Genomic DNA, 23,396 nt, shown 5'->3' on the forward strand with positions numbered 1-23,396 from the left:
GTGGCTACCCGTAGTTTGGCTGGAAATAGCACAGCTGTAGAAAGGTAGCCTCTTTCTAGCCTTGTTACCCCGACTTTTGGCCTGTTTGTGAGTATATGTCAGGGTGTTTTTACTGTCTCACTGGGATCCTGCTAGCCAGAACCCCAGTGCTAATAGTGAAAAACATATTTGTCAGTGTGTTTTATATGTCTCACTGGGACACTGCTAGCCAGGGCCCTAGTGCTCATAGGTGGTGGCCTGAATGTTTCCCTGCGTGGTGCCTAACTGTGTCACCGAGGCTCTGCTAACCAGAACCTCACTGCTCATGCTCTCTCTGTCTTTAGAAATTGTCACTGCAGCCTAGTGACCATTTTATCCAATTCTAATTGGCACACTGGAACACCCTTATAATTCCCTAGTATATGGTACCGAGGTACCCAGGGTATTGGGGTTACAGGAGATCCCTATGAGCTGCAGCATTTCTTTTGCCACCCATAGGGAGCTCAGACAATTCTTACACAGGACTGCCACTGCAGCCTGAGTGAAATAACGTCCACGTTATTTCACAGCCATTTTACACTGCACTTAAGTAACTTATAAGTCACCTATATGTCTAACCCTCACTTGATGAAGGTTAGGTGCAAAGTTACTAAGTGTGAGGGCACCCTGGCACTAGCCAAGCTGCCCACACATTGTTTCTGGTCCAGGGAGGACCTGGCCTGGCAGTTAGGGCTGGACTGTTCCCATGGGGAACAGGGTCAAGAATGATTTGCATATGACTGGGTAAAAACTGGAATGGCATGGCAAGCAAAACAACTGATGGATTAAACCCAGATCTGTGACTGGGGGGTGAATGTTTGATTTGCTCTGCATTCCGTCCATCATCTGTTGTTTTGCATTTGTTGCCCCGAGTGGGAAGGGTATGCCCAGACGTAGGTCCCGTGCTTGCTATCCCACCAGAATCAAGCTAGCCTGGCTGATGAAGGGTGATACTGTAAAACCGGTCCCAGGATGCTTGTTTCTGGTCCAGGGAGGACCTGGCCTGGCAGTTCGGGCTGGACTGTTCCCATGGGGAACAGGGTCAAGACTGATTTGCATATGGCTGGGTCCAAACTGGAATGACATGGCAAGCAAAAAAAAACTGATGGATTAAACCTAGATCTGTGACTGGGGTGAATGTTTGATTTGCTCTGCATTCTGTCCATCATCTGTTTTTACATTTGTTGCCCCACATGGTTCAGGGCAATTTCCCTGGACTTTGTGAGTGCGGGGCACCATTACACGTGTGCACTACATATAGGTCAATACCTATATGTAGCTTCACATTGGTAACTCCGAATATGGCCATGTAACATGTCTAAGATCATGGAATTACCCCCCATGCCCAATCTGGTATTGGGGTGCCAATCACATGCATCCCCCGGGCTCCAGTATGGACCCCAGGTACTGCCAAACTAGCTCTCTGGGGTTTTCACTGCAGCTACCGCTGCTGCCAACCCTCAGACAGGTTTCTGCCCTCCTGGGGTCTGGGCAGCCCAGTCCAAGGAAGGCAGAACAAAGAATTTCCTCTGAGAGGGGGTGTTACACCCTCTCCCTTTGGAAATAGGTGTTAAGGGCTGGGGAGGAGTAGCCTCCCCCAGCACCTGGAAATGCTTTGAAGGGCACAGATGGTTCCTTCCTTGCATAAGCCAGTCTACTCCGGTTCAGGAATCCCCCAGCCCCTGCTCTGGCGCGAAACTGGACAAACAAAATGGGAGTGACCACACTCCTGTCCATCACCACCCCAGAGGTGGTGCCCAGAGCTCCTCCAGTGTGTCCCAGACCTCTGCCATCTTGAATGCAGAGGTGTGAGGGCACAATGGAGGCCTCTGAGCAGCCAGTGCCAGCAGGTGACGTCAGAGACCCCTCCTGATAGGTGCTTACCTGGTTAGGTGGCCAATCCTCCTCTGAGGGCTATTTAGGGTCTCTCCTGTGGGTTTCTCATCAGATAACAAATGCAAGAGCTCACCAGAGTTCCTCTGCATCTCCCTCTTTGACTTCTGCCAAGGATCAACCGCTGACTGCTCCAGGACGCCTGCAAAACCGCAACAAAGTAGAAAGACTACTGCTAGCAACATTGAAGCACCTAATCCTGACGGCTTTCTCTGCTGTTTCCTGGTGGTGCATGCTCCGAGGGCTGTCTGGCTTGACCCTGCACTGGAAACCAAGAAGAAATCTCCTGTGGGTCGACGGAATCTTCCCCCTGCTAACGGAGGCACCAAACTTCTGCATCACCGGTCCACTGGGTACCCTCTCATCTTGATGGGCGTGGTCCCTGGAAAACAGGAGCTGGAATCAAATGACCCCGACCATCCAGATGTCCTTCTGTCCAAATTTGGTGGAGGTAAGTCCTTGCCTCACCACGCCAGACAGTAATCCTGTTTACTACGTGAACTGCAGCTGCTATTGCTTCTGTGCACTTTTGCAAGGAATCCTTCGTGCACAGCATAGCCCAGATCCCCAATACTCAGTCCTGCATTGCTCAACTCATGGAGTTGACCACCAACTTCGTGGGACCCTCCTTTGTAGTGTTGAGACGACTGCCATGCTCAGATTTCTTGAACACTTGTTCAAGTGCTTCTGCGGGTGCTGCCTGCTTCTGCGTGGGCTCTCTGTACTACTGTGCGCCCCCTCTGTCTCCTCCTCCAAGGGGCGACCTCCTGGTCCTTCCTGGGCCCGGGCAGCACCCATTTTCTTCAACCGCGACCTTTGCAGCTAGCAAGGCTTGTTTGCGGTCTTTCTGCATGGAAACTACTCTGCACCCTCCAGCACGCCGTGGAACATCTTCTGTGGAAATGAGAAGTTCCTGGCATCTTCCATTGTTGCAGAATCTTCAGCTTCTTCCACCCGGAGGCATCCATTTTGCACCTTCATCCGGGGTTTAGTGGGCTCCTGCCCCCCCCAGACACTTCCGTGACTCTTGGACTTGGTCCCCTTCCTTTGCAGGTCCTCGGGTCCAGGAATCCGTCTTCAGTGCTTTGCAGTCAGTTGTTGTCTTTGCAGAATAACCTACTGTTGTGTAGCCATTTTAGGTATCGCTTCATGCACGTTAGTTTAATACACTAGGCCGCTGTGCACCTTGACCTAGATATATTTTATTCAGCTTCACATTGTTATTTTTTTACAATAACCAGTTTTACGGTTTTGTTTTAATTTCTTCCAACTGTTTTGCTTAGTTCAGCACTGTGTTCTCAAACAATACATTCTTGATCACTTTGTGCTTCAGTCAAGGCTACAGTCTGGTACATTGCCAGTAAACGTGGTAGAAGTTTAGTCTCCAACATTCGTAGAAAATACACTTCCTTACGTAGGGAATTTTCTTAGAACATCAGTTGTGTTAATTATAAAAACACTTCCTAGTCCCATTACCCATCAAGAGGGCGATTCCAGCCAGGGAACCACAACTGTATGCTGAATGCCTCGCTGCTGATGCAGATCACAGGCCTTTGCTCAGGTATGAGGGTTGATGTCCTCCCAAGGGAACTTGAAAGACAGGATTAGAGCTTAACATGCTGTGCTGAAAATACGATTTAGATAGGAAATAGTCCATCAATTCTAGTGGCAATATGATAGCATTATTCTTATGCTTCACTCCCATCATCACCATTTTAATATTGCTGTGTTGTGTCGTTCTGGTTATTGCAGCTCACGCTTTGCTATCTAAAATGCAGTTGTTTTATTAAACCAATCTTTAAAACTTATACTGCATTCATTGTCATGTGTATATGAGACCGAATTGTGAATGAGAGAACCGGATGCGACCTGAGTGACCACGACTTCCCTGAGAAGTACGATATGTCATGCGGTTGGCTGCCCAATCATCTCTACCTTTCGGGAGAGATGAGACACTGCTAGTTAGCCGGAGTAAAACCCAGATTTGGAGCGACAAGTGTCACCCGCTGTGGGTCAGACTCAGTCCCCCACACTGTGGACGATCTTGCTGTTCAAAATCCAGTAGTCTCTTTAGAATAATGAGAGCCTACGCAACACTAACACGACTTTAGTGTGTTTCTGGGGAATTACGGTAACTCTACTACTACTTTTCAGGGTCTTGGGGTGTGATATCTTGGAAACCCTTAGTGTTTTCTTACACTCCCAGCGACCCTCTACACACTACACTAGGCCTGGGGTCCCTTAGTGGTTTGCATTCCACTTTTTTAGTATATGGTTTGTGTTGCCCCTAGGCCTATCGCATCCTATTGTATTCTACCGTGTTTGCACTACTTTTCTAACTGTTTACTTACCCGATTTTGGTTTGAGTGTATATTTTGTGTATTTTACTTACCTCCTAATGGAGTATATCCTCTGAGACATTTCTGACACATTGTCACTAAAATAAAGTACCTTTATTTTTAGTAACCCTGAGTATTGTGATTCTTATGATATAGTGCTATATGATATAAGTGGTATAGTAGGAGCTCTGCATGTCTCCTAGTTCAGCCTAAGCTGCTCTACTATAACAACCTCTATCAGCCTAAGATGCTAGAACACTACTAATTTACTAATAAGGGATAACTGGACCTGGCACAAGGTGGAAGTACCATCAGGTACCCACTATAAGCCAGGCCAGCCTCCTACAATAGCATATTGAATTCCTCGTTCCCAGAGCTGTTTCTTGGCATAAGCAAAAGTAGCCCTATGTCTCTGAGTGTCTCTGGTGAAGTCCGGGAAGATCATTATATGGTGGCCCCCTATTTTAATCTTTCCTCTCAGTCTCGCCTGGTTAAGGATGTGATCTCTGTCCTTGAAGTGGGGCAGCTTGGTGACTACTGGTTGTGGTCTTGCCCCTGGCGGCGGGGGCCTCACTGGCACTCTGTGGGCACGCTCAATCGCGAAATATGGAGACAATCGTTCGAGAGCCACTTCCTTGCATATCCAGTGTGCTAAAAACGTTGTCATATTTGTCGGCCCCTGTTCCATTTTTTCTGGAAGCCCCACTAATCTCAGATTACTTTTTCGTGCCCTGTTTTCCGCGTCTTCTGCTCGTGTCTCTGGGGTTTTAATACGTGACATTATTTCGGACATATTCTTTGTTAGCATTTGACAGTTCAGAGCGAGCTGTTTGAGAGATCTTTCGTTCGTGGAGACTCTGTCCGTCAGGCGGTGATGGTCATCCCTGAGAAGGGCCAGGTCCAAGGCCAACGTATCTATCTCCAGCTTCAGGGCTTCTAGGGACACCATTACAGCCTGAAGTATAGTGTTCAGTGGTCTCCTGGGTCAGGTCCCGACTCAGTTCAGCCCGGTCAATCTCACCCTTCTTTCCAGGCCATCCCGTTTTTTTTTTTCTTGCCCATTATGGATATCTCCGCACCTATGCCATTTGCAAGTGTACCTTACAGAGGTTAGGTCATGTTTTCTAAGGGTCGTCCTTGTATTTGTGCTTATGAGGGGAGGGCGGCTAGGGCCCCCCAGGTGCAAGCCAGACATTCTGATTGATTGTTCACCCCAGAGCTCCGCAGCACTGGACCTTGGTGCTCAAGTCCGCCATTCGCCCACAAACACTGTTTCTGCTCTCGTGGACCACGTGGGTCCTCAGGGGTCATCAGGATGGGCCCCTCAGTTTAATCTGCCGGCAGCGTTCTGAATTCTTCTTTGTTGAGTGTGGGCCCCTTTTTCCCCCTTACCTCTCGTCGATTTCAGCCTCTTTGTTCTCCCCTCTAGATCGGAGCCCCTTTGGAGCTAGTAGCAGGCCTTCAGCACAGCAGCCATCGATTCGCTTTCGCACTGTTCCCTCAGCACCACCACCCAGTCATCAGCAGCTGCTCACCTCGGTCACCATCTCCGGTACCGCTGATGAGAGAGAGACCCCAACGCCACAGCCGCATTGTTAGGTCTCAGAGGGCCACTCCGTACTCGGCCCTACGAGCGCACCGGGCAGCCCCAGCTCAGCTACCAGGTCCCAGCTCCGCATCCCTTCCTGTCTCAGGCGCCATTTTGTGCTGGGGATGTCCGTTACACATTGCCCGTTCAGGCTCACCAGGGGCCCACCAGCCCCTGAACTACTACATCATGGTGCCCACTGGACGCGCCCTGTGTTCCGGTCTGGGTTTCAGTCGGCCGGGGGTACAGGATAATCGTAGATATCTGGAGGCCACCGGGAGCTCCACTCGAAGCGTGCTATTGCATCGGCCTCAAGCCATGCCCCCCCCTTCCTTGGTGATTATGTAAGTCTACTTTCCACCAAATGTGAGGGGTGTGTTGCCTGAAAAACATAGGTCAAGGACAACACTTTTCTATTTATTGTACATAAAGTGATGGTCAAAGCAATTTTCATGACTGTTCGTAGACATACAAGTTGCCAGAATTTCCGTCCATTTTTTCTTTAAATTGCTCCGTTTAGATTGGCCCATGCTTGATCTAATTTTCTAAACTCAAGTAAGCTTTAGGGACCTCTTTATCTAGTGAAAAATAAACTGGCCTCAATTTTTTCCCTACAAATTGTCTTTCCTGTTTGGATAAGTGTCACAGTTTTGTACCTTTGATTGGTGCTAATGTCTATAGATCAGTAATCAAATATATTGTTGATGAGGCTCTGCCAGTTGCGAGTACAGCAACTGGATTGTTACCTGTTGTTCTTCCATTAAACATTGAATTCAAGGTTTATTTTCGCAGTCATTTAGGGCGCTGTTCCAACTTAATTTTCTTTTATAATCACTATACATTTTCCACACTGTAGCAGACAACTTATTCAATATGAAGTTCCAAAGTATACTAAAGTGCCGAGTGTGATGACCACTTTCAGGTCTTGTGATTATTCTGAATTCTGTACGGTTCCCAAATGCTATGGCGTGGAAAAGAGGATAATCAATGGTAGTTTTGAAACCATTGGCACAAAAACTATATTGAGCTGGACAATCGTTTTTCACTTTGCCCTTGAGATATCTTTATCTTAAATTGAATAGGGCATCACTTATAGACTTTCCAACAGACTTTAGTCCGAGCCTATCATACAAAGGTACCTGAACCGAAAACATGTAATCAACAGAGTCTTCTGCCAAGTCACCTTTCTCATTCTGCAGAAGGTTAACATTAACATCTTCAGCTGTTCCTATTATGGCATTGTTTACAGATTCAAGTAACAACTGTGGTTCATCTAAGAAGGGAGAAATAGTGAATTTGTCTCTAGTAGTCAGAGGAGGTAAATATTTGGATTATTACAACGTTTCTTCTTTTTTTTAATTTTTTTATATTAGTGACAATTGTAGAGAATATTTAGTTTTAAAGATAACTTCAATTTCCACTCTCTGGTCATTTATACTAGTAGGCCGCTGCTAGATCATCCCTTGTGTCTTTTTAGGTCGAGAACAAGTGCTTTCTGACCTTTGTAAGCATTGTGGACTTTTAACCATGCTCATCACTTTCACTCGTTTGTGGGCTTGCCTTTCAAAAATCCCTTGATGTCATTGGTAAATGCTTTGTTTGTCTCGCCTTGGGGTGGTTTTGTTACCGCCTTGCAGACTTACCCTGTTACATGGATTCTTGCAGGACTGCCAGTATAATTCAGAGTAGGCAAACTACTTTTTCCTTTTGTCTCTCTGCTTCACGCTCATAGCAGCCTTGGATCTCAAAGCGCAGAAAGCGTGCTGATCACATTGCTCCCACTTACCTAATTAGTCATTTCTTTTGGCTATCCCCTACGTATGTCCTCTCTCCAGTAAGAACATTAATCATCAGAGTTGTATTGACATTCTTACATTATATGCACTAAAATCTGCTTAGTACACATTCTTTGCAGCAGGAATATCAACCCTGTTCGCTACCTTATAACTCCAAGCTTCCACTAGGCCAGGGGTCTTCAAACTTGGGGGCCGAGCCCCCTTAGGAGGGCCTTAAGTGATTCCAGGATGGGGGCACCGGGCTCTGGCCAAAAGAAGCTTCATGCTGATAACAGGGCTTTGTTTTAAGCTGGAAGTATGTCAAAAGGGAAGGTCTCCAAATAATCATGAAAACCCCCACTTCTAATATTCACACTGTGGATATTTTGACACGTTAATAAGGCCTGTCTGACCAGAATAGTATGTTTGGTATCATATATTTGATGCATTTTTAAAACAGTATCAGAATTGCAATATTTAAATAAGTCTAGACATAAATAAGCATTGCCAATTTAATAGAATAATTGTGAACATTTAGAGGGGGGCCCGATTATTTTTTATTTCCATGGGGGGGGGGGGGGGGGGGGAGGAGTGGCATTAAAAACCTTGAAGACCACTGCTCTAGACTAAAGTACGTTCTCGCTCCAGAAAGAACATAAATCACCAATTATTTTGACATTTTAACTTTACATGAACTTTGTGATTTGCATAGTACACGCTCTTTGCAGCAGGTACAGTACCCCTCTGCACTACCTTACGAGTCCAAGCTTCCACTAGACAAAAGTATGTTGTCTCTCCAGAAAGAACATACATCGCCAGAGTTATTTTGACATTTTTACTTTAGATGCACTCTGTGATCCGCCTAATACACGTTCTTTGCACAAGGCACATTAACCCTCTGCTCTACCTTATAATGAGTCCAAGGATCGACTAGACAAAAGTACGCTCTTATTCCAGAAAGAACAAATTGCCAGAGTTATTTTGACATTTTTACATTAGATGCACTCTGATATGCCTAGAACATGTTCTTTGCACAAGGCACATTAAACCCAGCACTACCTTATGATGAGTCAAAGATTCCATTGGATAAGACTAAGTTCTCTCTCTAGAAAGAGCATGAATCCCCAGAGTTAGTTTGACATTTTTTTTTTTTTACATTAAATGCACTTTGTAATTTGCCTAGTACACCTTCTTCGAGCAGGCACATTAACACTCTGTGCTACCTTATAATGAGGCCAAACTTCCACTAGATAAAACTACACAACATTAATCACAAGTTATTTTTTACATTTTTAAATTATGTGCACTCTGTTGTCTGCCTAGTACACGTTCTTTGCAGCACGCACGTGAACCCTTTGTGCTGCCTTATCATATATCCCAGCTTCCACTAGACAAAAGTACGTTCCCTCTACACAAAGAGCATAAACCGCCAGAGTTAGTTTGACATTTTTACATTACATGCACTTTGATTTTCCTAGTACACATTCGTATCAGCAGGTATATTAACCCTCTGCGCTACCTTATTAGGAGTCCAAGCTGCCACTAGACAAAAGTAAGTTCTCTCCCCAGAAAGAAAATTAACACCCTGCACTACCTTATAAGTCCAAGCTTCCAGTAGACAAAACTACACATTAATCACAAGAGTTCAACAGAAAAATGTCAAAAAAGAAAAGAAAAAAAAAAAAACACCTGTAACAGTGAGCTGAAGGGGTCGGGAGCGGCTGAACATAGAATATGTAGGCCAATGTAGCTTTAAAACTACATTGCCTCAGAATTTAGTGCTTTAACATTTATATGCAGCAGCGGTGTTACTGCATAGCGCTTTAAAGCTATTTTCTACTTTGAAGATTTTTTTTTTGAGCCTCCAGGAATAATTACCATATTTTAACTTTACTGAACTCCTTAATAAATATCTTTGAAGTTTGTACACTGCGTTCCTTTCCAAACTCTGTGCAGGCAGCCAACCCCAGCTCATGAGCTGTAGGTGCAGCGTGATGAACAGTCAGTTAAGGTGCTGAAATCTTGGCTTTGCCATGTTTTTACTGTGATACACTACTTTTCAGGAGGGCATTTCAACTGAAATATTGTAAACGTGGACACCAGCCCTTGAAGTAGTATTCATAGAGTTGTCCAGCTCCCTAGCTCAAAATGTGATTTGTTCATTTAGTTTATGTATCTGCTCTGCATTCTGGGACTTGTAGTTTTATTTTTATAATGTGATACAAGCTGGAAACCAGCCCTTGGAGTAGTATTCAAGAGTTGTCCAGCTCCCTAGCTTAAAACTCGATTCACTCATTTAGTTTATGTTTCTGCTTTGATTGATTATCAATTTAGAAAGTGCATAGCTACCAAGCAGGTTTACCAGAGCTTGCTTAAAATTACAGTAGTCCTCAACCGAGACCCCCAGGAGAACTATAGACCTGTATGTTCAAACAGCCAAGTTTACAACAATTTGCAGAATCCCTGAAGGGAGTTACAGTCTTTCAAAAGATGACGGGAGGTTGATGATTTTGTGTCATGGGACCCAAACTTTGGAACAGACACCTTGGCAGACCCTTCGAGTTTTAGGGACCACAGCTAGATTCTGGTAGCCTGACCTGAGAGTATGCCTAGGCATGTAGCAGGTAACTTCAGAACTCAAATAAGGAGGTGCAGTATTGTGGACACATCTCTACATGAAACAAAATGCTTTAAAAATGCACAGTCTTGCCCGCAAGCAGACAGTGGAGAGATTTTAGCAAGTTGTCAAAACTAATAAGATGTGCGGGGTGAAGCAGGAAGTGCGCATCAGCATTCTGTACTGTTTGGATTACAGTGGGCTGGGAAAGGAATACAATAAAGGATTTTTTTTTTTAACCATTTCAAGATGCCAAAACAGGTGGCATCCACCTTAGTGAACTGTTGCCTCTGACAGCTCCTGATCCAACCACACTCCCAGACTTAACAGAGAAAGCCAGGAGCTGAGGAGCGCCCAAAGATACCTTCCACAGGTGCAGGCCCCATGGTATAGAAGAATTACCCACCAGTAGTACCTCAGCCTTTGCTACATTTAACTTTAATGAGTTCGCACACATCCAGTTTGCAACTTGCTGAAGACAATGAGGTGCAGCCACGGTTGAATGGTCCTTTGAAGACAGACCACAATTTGGGTGTCATATGCATAAGAAAAGAGAGTAAGGTTAATGTCCTTGACAATGTCAGCCAGTGGCCTCACAAAGATTAAAAAGTAAAGGGCTCTTAATGGAACCTTGAGGCACACAACACATGGCTAAGATCTACATTGATTGGAGTAAAACTGGATAAAAAAAGTTCTTCAGGAAGGATTCAATCCATACGAGTGCCTTACCCCATATGCCCAAGTTATCAAGTCTGAGTAAAATATCATGGTTAACCTGGTTTGTATTCTGGGATTTTTATTTTTATTATTAGAATGTGATACGAGCTGTGAATACGAAGCAGAAACCTGACTACATGAATTAGACACCCTTGAGTCTGAGATGCTTGAGCTGTGTGTGCGTGTATTTATAAAACCTCGAGGAGAGCTTACAGTTGAATATGCTGTACAATGGTCATTATTTTATAACTAATATTTCAGTTCAAGACTGACTGCGGATCATTAATATCATTTGAGATAGCTCTCCTCAAGCCCTAGGGCAAGGGCGCTGGGACATTCTGGGGTCAGGGTCCTACCAGCCACCAAAGCAGAGTGAGTTAGGTGGTGTGGAGATAATTACATTTTATGAGCCGAAGCCTTGAGGATATTGCCATTTCTCGAGGGGACAGTTGCACCCGGGCTCAGGCTGTGTTGTTGAGTCAGTCAGTCAAAATATCATTATTTGGCAATTGGCTTAAAATCCCATAAGTTAAACAATCAAAAATACATCAATTTTAAATTTTAAAATACTAAAACATTATTAAAAAAAAATCACAGTTAAATCATGTTTTAATGACACATACATCAATTTATACAGTTTCCTAATGGCTGAAGGTGATCCTACAAAATTTAATATAGAGTGGCAAATTTTAAACATAGAAAATATTTGAATTTATTCCAGTGCTTTCACAAAGTGTCTAACATTTGCAATACGCATCATGGACAATATGAAAGCAGATCTTGGAGCAGAATACAATGTGTAAAAACATAAAAAGTGACTTGTGCTCTACTTTGATATGGTGTCACAAAGACAAGCAGGTAAATCCTTCTTCCAAGTACATTGGATTAGAAGTGGCACTTTAAAATTAATTCAATTTAGCCTAACCAATGATAAGTAGGAACAATGCAATGAGTTTTCAAACCATAATAAGTAAGGCTCTATAAAATCTGTTGCTGAAATTTGAATAGAAGGCTGAACCGCTTTCCTTTTCTGGGCACCCAACAATCTATTTGAGAAAACAATCCCCCTGTGGAGTTGTTTCACAATCTCTTGAGTTTGCTGGAAGGTTTTGGGGATTTAAAAACATGTTACTTAGGCCCAAAATTTGTAAAGTCGTTTTTATATAAGTGAGCCCTGAAATCCTATTTAAATATGCCAAGTTTAAACAGTCAAACACTCTCTTACCAAGCTGGTCTCTGCATGTAGCTAAAAACAACAGATGATGGACAGAATTCAGAGCAAATCAAGCATTCACCCCCAGTCACAGATCTGGGTTTAATCCATCAGTTTTTTTGCTTGCCATGCCATTCCAGTTTGAACCCAGCCATATGCAAATCCGTCTTGACCCTGTTCCCCATGGGAACAGTCCAGCCCGAAAAGCCAGGCCAGGTCTTCGCTCGACCAGAGGCAAGCATCCTTTGACCGGTTTCAGAGTATCACCCTTCATCAGCCAGGCTATCTTGAATCCAGTGGCACAGTGAGTTAGACACCATGAGTGGGTTCGCACAGGAGATACAAAAAGAAGTTCGCTCGCAGTCAAACATATTGGCAAACATGCAGTATTCCATGCACAGGTTTGGTCCCCATGTCAGTAACAAAACCACCCCAAGGAGGGACAAACGTAAAGCATTTACCAACAGTAACAAAGGATTTTTGAAAGGCATGACCATGAATGAGCAATGACGAAGGGCGTGGTTAAAAGCCCAGAGAGAGCTACCAAGACGTCGGAAAAGCAGCGCTTGCGCGCTCTATGCTCCACCTAAAAACGGAGTACAGTTAGCTGGAACATGACCCTTCCTAGCAGTTGAGGTAAGTAAAATAATGTATTTACATTATATTGTGTGAATGCAGGCGAGTGCGTATGTGAAACTGTGTGTGTGAATGTGTGTACGCATGTGAGTGAATGTAAAGGTCAAATGGTGTGTAATGTCACTTCAACAACCCCTGGCCTTTCGGTGAATTAACCTTCATGGGTGACACGTAGGGAAGTTAGGTAAAATTTGAGTTGCAATCATCGGAATGGAGAGGAGCCACAATGTTTGAAAGATATTGCTTGAACGGATTTCACGCAAGTGCTGGCATGCGTCTATAGGAGGTGAGCGATGCTGTAGATTTTTTTTCAGGTCCACATCTTTGCTGTTTCTGGAATTACTCTAATCTTTCATTGCATTACTTTCTCAAAATTATACCTTAGAGTAATGTTTTCCAAACTGTGCCAGGTGAACCACTAGCGGGTCACCAGCCATTTTTAGTGGGTTGCGAACGTCCAAGCAATAAATAAAGATACTTTTGAATTCTGTATTGATCTGGTCAAGTTTGCTGCATTTCATAGATAAAGGTTAAATGTCAGTCTATATATAGTCAAATTGATGCATATTGGTTTAACATGAGGATTGATGTTTACAAACTCCTCTCACTTTGCACTGAGACAGAAGTAAAGTGAATCATGTGACAATTTTTCTGGGGTACAGGGAGCATGAAAAGAAAGGCTGTAGGATGTCATTTTTTTGTAACAAAATGTAAATACCTGTAAATGAACTGTACATATCCAGCAGTAAGGAAAGCAAAAATGGTAATTCTGAAGTGTGATAGAAAAACTCAAAACACAAATGACAAAAATTTGCTGAAGCCCTATTTCCACATGTTTGTTGTGCAGTATAGTTTTATCAGTAAAACTGTATGTCTGTGCACATTTAGTGGTCATCTCAATGGAAAACGCACAGTCTGTACATAGCAGTACGCTACCACAAAATGCTTAAGTTACAGCGGGGGGGGGGGGGGGGGAAGCCCACCTTTTATCCATTCAAGGTAGTTGAGTCGCAAAGGTTTGTTCTAAAAATTGCGTGGAGATTCTAAAACGTTTAGTAAGCGCTTCCATACAGTATAAATAAAATAAATAAAAAAAATTTACAAAAAAAATCGGTCCAGAGGGTTAGTATGTGTCTGAAATTGCAAGGCAAAAACCTGCCCTGAATGGGGTGAGCATTGCTCAGGTTCTGTTGCTAGATACATCAGACTTAGCAAGGTGTGTATTCCACATTGTTGCCACACTGCTACTTGGTCTTATAAGTACAGGTCATAGGTTCTGCTCCAATGATAGACTAAGCCACCAAGATCTTCACCCTGTCACAGGAACCTCCATTTTGTGTTGGTCGCCATATACTCCAAGAGAACGACATTCACACAGCATACCAGATTCAACATATACTGCACAGATCATATACACACAGCACAGTCAGGAGAGCAAAGAATTTAGGTTATAGGGGGAATGAAAGGATAAACAACAATGGTATCAGTAACCACCTCTCAGATGGGGCCTACGGCCCCACTATATCAAAATACAACCCACAAATATCAGATTCCCCATCTTCTGGTGACAGAGCAAAAACCTTCATCCTCAAATGAAGGGTAGACCGCTGTTACAGCAGACTATCTGCTTGGAGAGCAGGGTAAGCGGGAGGAGAACCTCCAGGGCATTTTAAAGATGAAAGGGTATTAGGACACAGTTGTGCCAACAGTGCAGGGCTCTTATTTAAATTCTCTACCCTTCCACGCCCATGCAGCTCTTTCTCTCCCACGTCATTCTTTCTGTAAACCTCGTTTCTCCTGCTTCTGTAGTTATTTCTTCAAACCATTTCTCTTGCACTGTTTGATTCCCAGTTCCTGAGAAGTTAGAGGGGCGTTTTTGATGCATGTGAGACATTCTGGTTCACTCTTAAGAACTTTGCTGCAGAATTCATCAAGCCAGCTCTCTGAGCACTCTCTGCGCAGACAACATGCCTGGGGCGAGTGGCTTCCCAATTACTGGTGTTATTGGCAAGGGTGTTGCTTATTCGAGCCCTATTATAAACATTAACTAACCTAATCTTTGGCTTTAATGAGTTCTCAGACCTGGTCTTTTTAAAAAGAAAAAAATATTTTGGGCAGTTTTATAGCAATTATACAGTTCAGAAGTCCAACAGTGATCTCAATTGTGTTCTTTCTACATGACCATTAGGTGATCCATCAGTACATGGCGATGATCCACAGTACTGACATTTCCCATTGCACTAGCAGTTAGTTAGCCAGCCCCCTTATCCACCTCCAGCACCCTCACATTTCAAACATACATATTGTGGGCCCGCACATTCAGTTCTCGCCCACCTGGTCTGCATCTACGTACCCCATATTGTGGCAGAGTAGGTAGGTTTTCAAAGGGTCCCAGATATTCCTGGGAATTTGAATTAGGGATATCATGGAATAAGGTTCTAACTGATTATTGCTAGATGTCATGTCCTGCAACAGTTTTAAACCCTAGGCCAGCGGTTACCGTAACACATACAGAAAATCAGTCTTTTAGTCAGCAGCAAAGCCATTGAAGAAAAGAGTCTGACTGTGCACGGCACCTCTCGTGTGGCCCTGAAGTACGATATTCAGGGTCAGTTCAAGTTCCTCTGTGATCATGCCTGACAGTACTCAGCCATGCCACCCCAGTATCTACCCACAGCCATGCAGGTTGCAATTGGAGTTCTCTCACAACCTATGTAAGATTAGTGTTAAGGGAGTGTGGTAGGCATGATGGGCATATTTGAAATGAATGAGCTGGAGCCACCCATTGGAGAACAGTTACACTATTTGGCCACATCAGTAGGACCATTCTTTGTCTGAGAGCCTATCCCCTAGATCTGTATTCCATTGTGTTCTAACGCTAGGGGGTGATGAGGTGGTCTCATTGTATAGAGGAACAGAGGTTGGTCACCAGGCGTCTAATCATGGGGGTTGCCAGGAAAGGCCTGAATGTGTTGGCCTCTGCGGGTGCCTGGGAGAAGGTCAGGTAATAGTGTTTGCATCTCCCTCAAAGGTGATTAGTGAATATGTCTTATGGGGAGGGCGTACCACCGTCCACCACAGATGGTCAAGTCAGGAAGCAATCTGAAGGGAATAGCTCCACAGGGCGTGTGGCCACTCATCCCCCACCACCTTTTGAAACAGTGTAGGAGAGTATAGTTCCAAGTGAGAGCTGCTAAGGGGAAAGGAGCCAGTGACTGTTTGGGGGAATAAGGTATTGGGCAGCCGAAACGATTATGGACCTTAGTCCAGCCCAGATGTGTGCTGGCTATTGTGCATCTCCATTCAGCTACAGAGTGAGGTTTGTCCCAGGAGCACTTCCATTGGGCTTGGGTATGCGTTGTGTGCCATCACCAGGAGTGCCATTTATATTGGGGGGGGGGGGGTCTATGCCAGAAGTATGAAAAATGTGCCTGTGTGAACAAATACTAAAGCTCAAAATAGGGGGCTGCTAGGCCTCCACGGCTATTTGGCAGTGCCAAAGTTTCCCACTGTACCAAAGGCTCCCTTCCTGCCCAGGACAGTGTGATCATGGTACCATTTAAATGTCTGGAAAAGGTGCTGGGTTAGAGGTATGGTAAATGTTAAAGGATATATAGAGCAGCTTGGGTAGAATAGCTATTTTGGTTAGTGCCATTCACCCCATTAGCAATAGAGGCAGTAATATCTAATGACAAATTTGCTCTTGTATTACGGTCATGGCAGTCTCATCAATTCTCAGATCACTGCCTCTTTGTTGCAGTTAATCCAGATCCCAATATATTTACTGGGTTCCGTGGTCCAGGACAGCAAAAATTCTGTCAGGGTTACTTCGCCTGTGTGAGTGGGAAAACAGTAAATGTATTAAAATTAATTGCAATACCTGAGAAGACCACACTAAATAGTGTAAACTTGCATATAACCAGACTCCGGTTCTGGGCCGGAACACAAAGGTACACTGTCACATCGTCTACACATCTAGAGATAGGGGCGAAGCTTCAAGGGGGGTATTTGGTGTTAAACACCCCCCACCCCCTTCTTAAAATAAATGCATTTCCTGAATAGTTGCGTACAGTCGCTTTCAACCGGGTAGGATAACGTGTCTGTCGGTTTCACATGGCATTTATCCACGCGCGCGCACGTTATGAAAGCCCTACATCATCCTGTTTGTCTCACTTACTACTCCTACCAATTCATCTCCCTTTCCACTGCCTCCTAATTCCCTCTCATACGCCCTGCTTGTCATGTAATCTATTTTAACATGTGTCAGAGTCATTGTCAGGAAATCTGAAGCGCACCCGTAACCCCTATCTTACTGACCAAGGTACGCCCCTGCATTGAGAGACTATCAAATTGCCTGGAGGGAACGTGAGCCCTCTGCAGTGAATTGCACACATCAGTGAATTGCACACCTCAGTGGTTCTGTGGTGAGGGTGCAGAGTACTGGGGACAAGGGGCATCTCTTTCTGGTGTCCTGGCCTATAGGGAATGACTGACATTAGACCTCCCATTCTTATCCGGGAGATGGTAGATGTATACAGAAATTGCACCGAACTGACAATGTTCTTTAAAATCCCCGAGCACATCAAGACCGCAAACCCACATCACCGGTCGATAGAATCAAAGGCTTTAGAAGCGTCTTGGAATTCCAGCGTTCGCCACTTGCTTGCGTTCCAGCAGTAGAGAAAAGCAAAAGGTCTCGGACCTGCTCTGTGACAAGTTATTCATATGTTCACTCTGAACCATACCAACGGGTTGATGTGGATTAGTCAGGACAAATGTGTTTGACGGAGCTGTGACTTGATCCCAACACCTAGAGAGAGGTGCTATAAATGAGAACTGAAGTCCACCAGACGGCATTTAGGTGAGGGGATTCGAATCTAATGACATTTATAGAAGTGTCTCAGAAACAGGCAAGCCTGGTGGTGTGGGTGAGAGCTATGTGATAATGGAAAATACCAAAATGAATAAATTGATTGAAGCATAGGTGGTGAAGAGCTCATTATGGCGAACATGAATTTTCCATAGCACTGAACAATTTGAAGGAACCATTGTGAAAAAAAAAGAAAAAAAAAAAAAACAGATGGAAGAAAATACCTAGCTATCCAAACCACTGCCCGAACCTCAGATTAACTAGAAGTTTATGTTTTGCCTCCCCTTTTTATAAACACCACCACAACCCTAAACTTAACATTTAATTATCAATTAAAATAAAAAAAAGTAACCAGAAAAAAAAATATTCAATTTTGACTTTTCCTAGGTGTACGTTGTTAAAGGTTTTTCTTTCTCCATATAATGCCAACCAGGATTGGTGTTCACTTGGAGAGCTGGGCATTGCTGCAGCATGTACGAATGCCGCTGCAACCCGATATGTACATAGTTTTCAGCACAGGAAACTAGGCTGTCAGTGTAGAAGTTTCTTCATTGGTAGTGCATAACAAGGAAATAAATTCTCACCAACATCTTTAATAACAGCTTTTTATTAATACTCTTTAATAAATACATCCTAACCAATTAAAACAACCGTTGTCCACTCTTGCTCTTTTCATTCCCCAATCCCATGCCCAAAAAACTCCTCATCAATCAGAAAATAAAATGATGTATCTGCACAAAATGTACTTAACGGCTGTGCCATTTAAATAAATAAGAGAATAAAATTGACACTTCCACCGCACAGTCCACTGCAGAAACTATTAAATGATCCACCTCATATATGACCATATGTCTTGCATCCAGGCTCACTGGATACCACCATCTGGCCACTATTCACCTCTACCACCTCCAAGCCAGCCCATGGCCTACCACCCTGAATGAACACTTACAACCGGCAAGCCCATCTCTACCCTACTGGTCACATATCACCATTAAAAGTGGTGGCGGGACAGAGGATAAGTGTCCTAACGGCCAGGGAGAGGAAATAAGGCTGGCAAAATCTGCTATTAAAAGGAAGGAATTGAAATATCAGTCCCTACAAGGGACGAGGCGCCAACATATGTCAACTGGAGAAGGGGAGTGACCTCACTAGCGAAGCAGAGGTTTTCTGTTTAGTGTTTATTAAGGAGAGCAGGGTTTAGTCTCCTCAGACAGGTAATCGCCTGTATTGGTCACGGCCATCTCTGAAAAAGGGAATTTTGAGAGGTGAGGAGCAGGCCGACAACTTCGGAGGAGAATTTGATACACACCACACTCCACCTTTTGCTGCAAGCTGAGCTATGTTCTCAACTCTGCTTTCTGGCATGCAGCCTATGTTGTCTCTCTGAAAACACCTCTCCTTGACTAGTCATTCCTCCGTGCAGACCCGAATGAATGTCAGGGAAAAGAAAAGAACGGCAAGACAGTAAACATTGTCACACATACATAGTGAAGTTCAAAACCTTCATGGGTGCAAGAAAGTCTTAAGTGCTAGGCTGAAGAGAACAGCAGTCTGGCGTTTTTTAAAGAAAAAAATGGTACTCATCCTGGTGTACCAAACAGTCCACTGTCCTACTCTCTTGTCTTATCTTAAATACCAGTACGGAGAACACCTGCCCACAAGAGTCAGCATTCCTCCATCAAGTGAAAAGAATGGAAAAATCCTCTGAGTGAAGGCTGCCCCGGTGAACGTGTAGAGATGATTGAAGCTCCAAAGATTGTAGAAAGACAGCTGACCACCCTCATAGTCCAGATATATTCCTATTTTCCAGGGGTAGTTCCTTAATGGCAGTCGCACTGGTTTATCTCCAAGAGCCCAGCACTCATTATCACCCCCCTTCACAGCCCAAACCCCCTCCTTAGGCGACCACGTGAACACCCCCTTCCGGTTCACGGATTCAGCTGCTACTCCCAAAACCCACTCCCTGGTATTCAGATCAATCCGCACCTCCCAGTAATGCTTCCCTGAAATGATCCCCGCACTTCCCATCACGCAGCGACTGGAAGTGAACCTCTTTGGATTGTCCGACAGGAGCTGTTTTTTATATGCTGCCATCACACCTCTCCGTTGATCAATCAGTGCAAGGTCAGGGTGCATTGTATCTATATCCAGGGACACTGCAAAGAGAAGAGACCAGAGTTAACACAGAACCCAACAACCTACTGGTGTAATGCACCAAGATCCAGTCACAAAGAGGAGACCACAGAGAGAGTTAAGAGTCCAAGAGTACAGAGAATTAGAAATCCAGAGCCATTGTCAATGCAGAGAGAGAAGACGACAGAGTGAACACAGTGCAAAAGGCCATAATGATGTAATGTGCGGCAACCAGTCACTAGCAGTGCAGGAAGAGGAAACCACAGATGTAACAGAGCTAGGGCCATAGGGATGATATATACAGAGATCCGGAGTGATCAATTACTGCAGAGAAAAGACCATAAATACTACACATGGAAATATTGCACATGAAAAACCATGACCAGAGACTGTCAACAAATGTTTCAGCTCCAACTTAGCTCCAGATGTAATTGTTACGTGTTGCTGCTTCCAGTATGCTAAAGATGTGGAACGTACCAGCACTTGGGTTTCTAAGGGCTCTAAAGTGGCCCCTCTTACTGTACACTAGTGTTTGGGCTAGCAGGCTCCGGCTTTTTGTCTTAAAGATCCAACACAGTCTGACTACCACAAAATGTGGTGCAATCAACTATTGCTTTGTGAACCTAGATGGCCCTATTCCATCTACTGCCTGAAGTTACACTGCAGTGAATCAGCAGAGGCAGATTTATTTGTGTACAAACCCTCTTGAAGAAAGCGGCACCACTTCTCACTGGGTTTACCTTCATCACTGTAAGTCTAACAGGCCTTTTGCAGATGTGGGGAAGCATTCACTAATTGGATAAATGGATAAAATACCCAAAAACCTAAATAAAATAAGACTGTTTACTGAGTTGGCAAGGAAGGAGGGGAATACTTGTGGCATGGTATTGCTACCCATTCAACTTCGGGGTTGGCACCAACCCACCTCACGCCCATCAAGTCTCATCTGTGATGAACGTCACCTAAAAGCTGGTTAAACATTTCTATCACTATTCCATGTGCTCCCTTTTACAGACTCCTGCAATTATCCAATCTTAAGCCTTTCAGTTCTATCTCAGCTCACTGTGACAATACAATTACATATTTCTGAACACACAGACCTAGTCAAAGCTGGGTCAACTATTCTGGTCAACCCTAACTCACATCTTTGATCAAACTGAGCTGTCCTGCCAGTCTGTTCCAACTTATGCAACACTGCATTTCAAAAATGGGCAATGCTCCTTAGGACCAGCTCACATGATAACAAGCATTTGCAATGCAATAGGTATCAATTTTGAGAGAGTTAGAGCTATTGGGGTTGTAAATGCCTTATTGAACTTTTCTTGCCACATCCATTGGTCACCCTGTCTTATAATTTGGTCTTTTCCTGCCACATAATTCCAGTGGCCCTGCATATAACTAAAGCACTTCCATTTACCTTCTTCCTCTATCTGCAGCAAAAAATGAAAATGTTGCCATTTAGCAACCTAATTTAAATCGGCCATGCTAATTACAATAGTATACGAATTTCACCACCACACCATCAGAGTTGCTAGCTGGCTAACATAATTCACCCCCCCACCCCAAAAAGGACACAAGACCGCCACAGAGGAGTAACGAGAGAAATAAACTAGAAGGGTCACCCAAACATATCAAAAGTGTTCACTCATAGTGCAATAAGGATGCGACACTGGCCTTAATCGTGGTCATAACTGCAATAAGGAGAGATTAATAAAACATAGGCAATCATCATGTAAGCCCATGCGTATAAAATGATACAAATTTATGTAATAGGGCAAATGAGCTATTGGAGAATTTTAGGTCTCTCAATACCACACCATAATGAAATGCAGGCTATTTGAACCACTAAAAAGTGAGGGAAAATAAAGAGTGAACAAAAATGATGTTCCTGTTGTATGAATAATGCCAGACAACTACAAATGTGGCTTCTTTCCTTTAAAATACCTGAAAATTGAGACCGAAGAAAAAGGAAAACTGAAGGCGGTATCTTGCAACAAGGAGAACTAAAAATTTGGAGAATCATGAGATGGAGCCTAATATCCTATTTTACAACTCATTTGCCCCTTTCAGGGAACCCCTTGAGCAAGGGAACCACTGAGAGAATACATACACATCTGAGGGAAATAAACGACTGACTGTTGCACGTTGTAAGGGATGACACAGATGTGGACAAACAAAATGTTTTAAACTCACTTGCAGGACTTATTGCATGTTATTACACAGCACTTTTTGGGCACCCGAGATCTTAAAGTATTACTTTAGGACATCAAACATTTTTAGTTTGTTAAAACCATATTTGTTTCAGAAAAACTGATATCCTTAGATACATTACCCCCTAGTCTCAGGTGACCAACCGATTTCTTATTTAATCATTTGCATTGCAATATTGTAACTGCTTTCTATTTTTTTTTAGGTTTGGGACAATCATTTACGATTACAATTTATAACCTAATTCTATCTCTGGATGCTTGGAAATAAGCCCAGTATTTTAGGTAAAAAATGTTGGACATTCCAATATTTGTTCCTTTTTATGTTTCGAAGGTCCTGCATTTGGTACTCAATGATTATTCCACCAGGTAACTTATACCACCAACTTCAATATTTTGTATCGTTATTGTAAATATCAGCAACATCACAAAACAAAATAAAATGGACGGACGGAGTGTTGAAACTTTTCAAACACTCACCCCCAGTCACAGATCTGGGTTTAATCCATCTTTAGTTTGAGAGCAGTCCAGCCCGAACTGCTAGGCCAGGCCCTCCATTGTAAATATCAGACCAAGAAAACAACGATTCAGAAATAAGATGCTAACTATTTGGCATTCGTCCTAGACACATGAATGGATTCACCTGTTTACGTTCTGAAAGTAACCCTTGGATGGGCCTGGAGGCTGAATGGCACTGCAGGAGAGACCGAAAAATACGTCAATATGCTCGTTTTGACAGTTCCAGCGTATTTCATCGGTCTGTGACATGCTGTAAGTTCCCTTGAAGCCAGTGCTTAATTTGTGCTTGTTTCCAGTGCTGAGCACCGGCACTTATTTTTGAGGGCCTCGACTTATTTTTCTGCCTCAAGCATTTGCTGTGAGCAAGAGACACATATGGGAAAGACAGTGTAGGAGGCTGGACTGGCTTGTAGTGAGTACCAAGGGGTACTTGCACCTTGCACCAGGCCCAGTTATCCCTTATTAGTGTATAGGGTGTCTAGCAGCATAGGCCGATAGATAATGGTAGCTTAGCAGAGCAGCTTAGGCTGAACTAGGAGACGAGTGAAGCTCCTACAGTACCACTAGTGTCACTTGCACAATATCATAAGAAAACAATACACTGTTATACTAAAAATAAAGGTACTTTATTTTTATGACAATATGCCAAAGTATCTTAGAGTGTACCCTCAGTGAGAGGATAGGAAATATACACAAGATATATGTACAGAATACCAAAAATATGCAGTATAGTCTTAGAAAACAGTGCAAACAATGTATAGTTACAATAGGATGCAATGGGGACACATAGGGATAGGGGCAACACAAACCATATACTCCAAAAGTGGAATGCGAACCACGAATGGACCCCAAACCTATGTGACCTTGTAGA

General features: G+C 43.7%; 1 protein-coding gene across 1 annotated transcript in view; it reads right to left on the reverse strand.

Moving 5' to 3' along the window:
- Positions 1 to 18,273: 18,273 nt before the first annotated feature.
- The window catches only part of LOC138294140 (E3 ubiquitin-protein ligase TRIM39-like), a 286,871-nt gene continuing 281,748 nt past the window's right edge, over positions 18,274 to 23,396 (reverse strand). Inside the window, exon 7 of the mRNA XM_069233337.1 lies at positions 18,274 to 19,822. Within this exon, the coding sequence (XP_069089438.1) occupies positions 19,290 to 19,822 (533 nt within the window). The 3' untranslated portion in view covers positions 18,274 to 19,289. The remainder of the gene's footprint in view (positions 19,823 to 23,396) is intronic.

The sequence above is a fragment of the Pleurodeles waltl genome, chromosome 4_2 (genome assembly GCF_031143425.1).
Source record: "Pleurodeles waltl isolate 20211129_DDA chromosome 4_2, aPleWal1.hap1.20221129, whole genome shotgun sequence".
NCBI classification, from domain to species: domain Eukaryota; kingdom Metazoa; phylum Chordata; class Amphibia; order Caudata; family Salamandridae; genus Pleurodeles; species Pleurodeles waltl.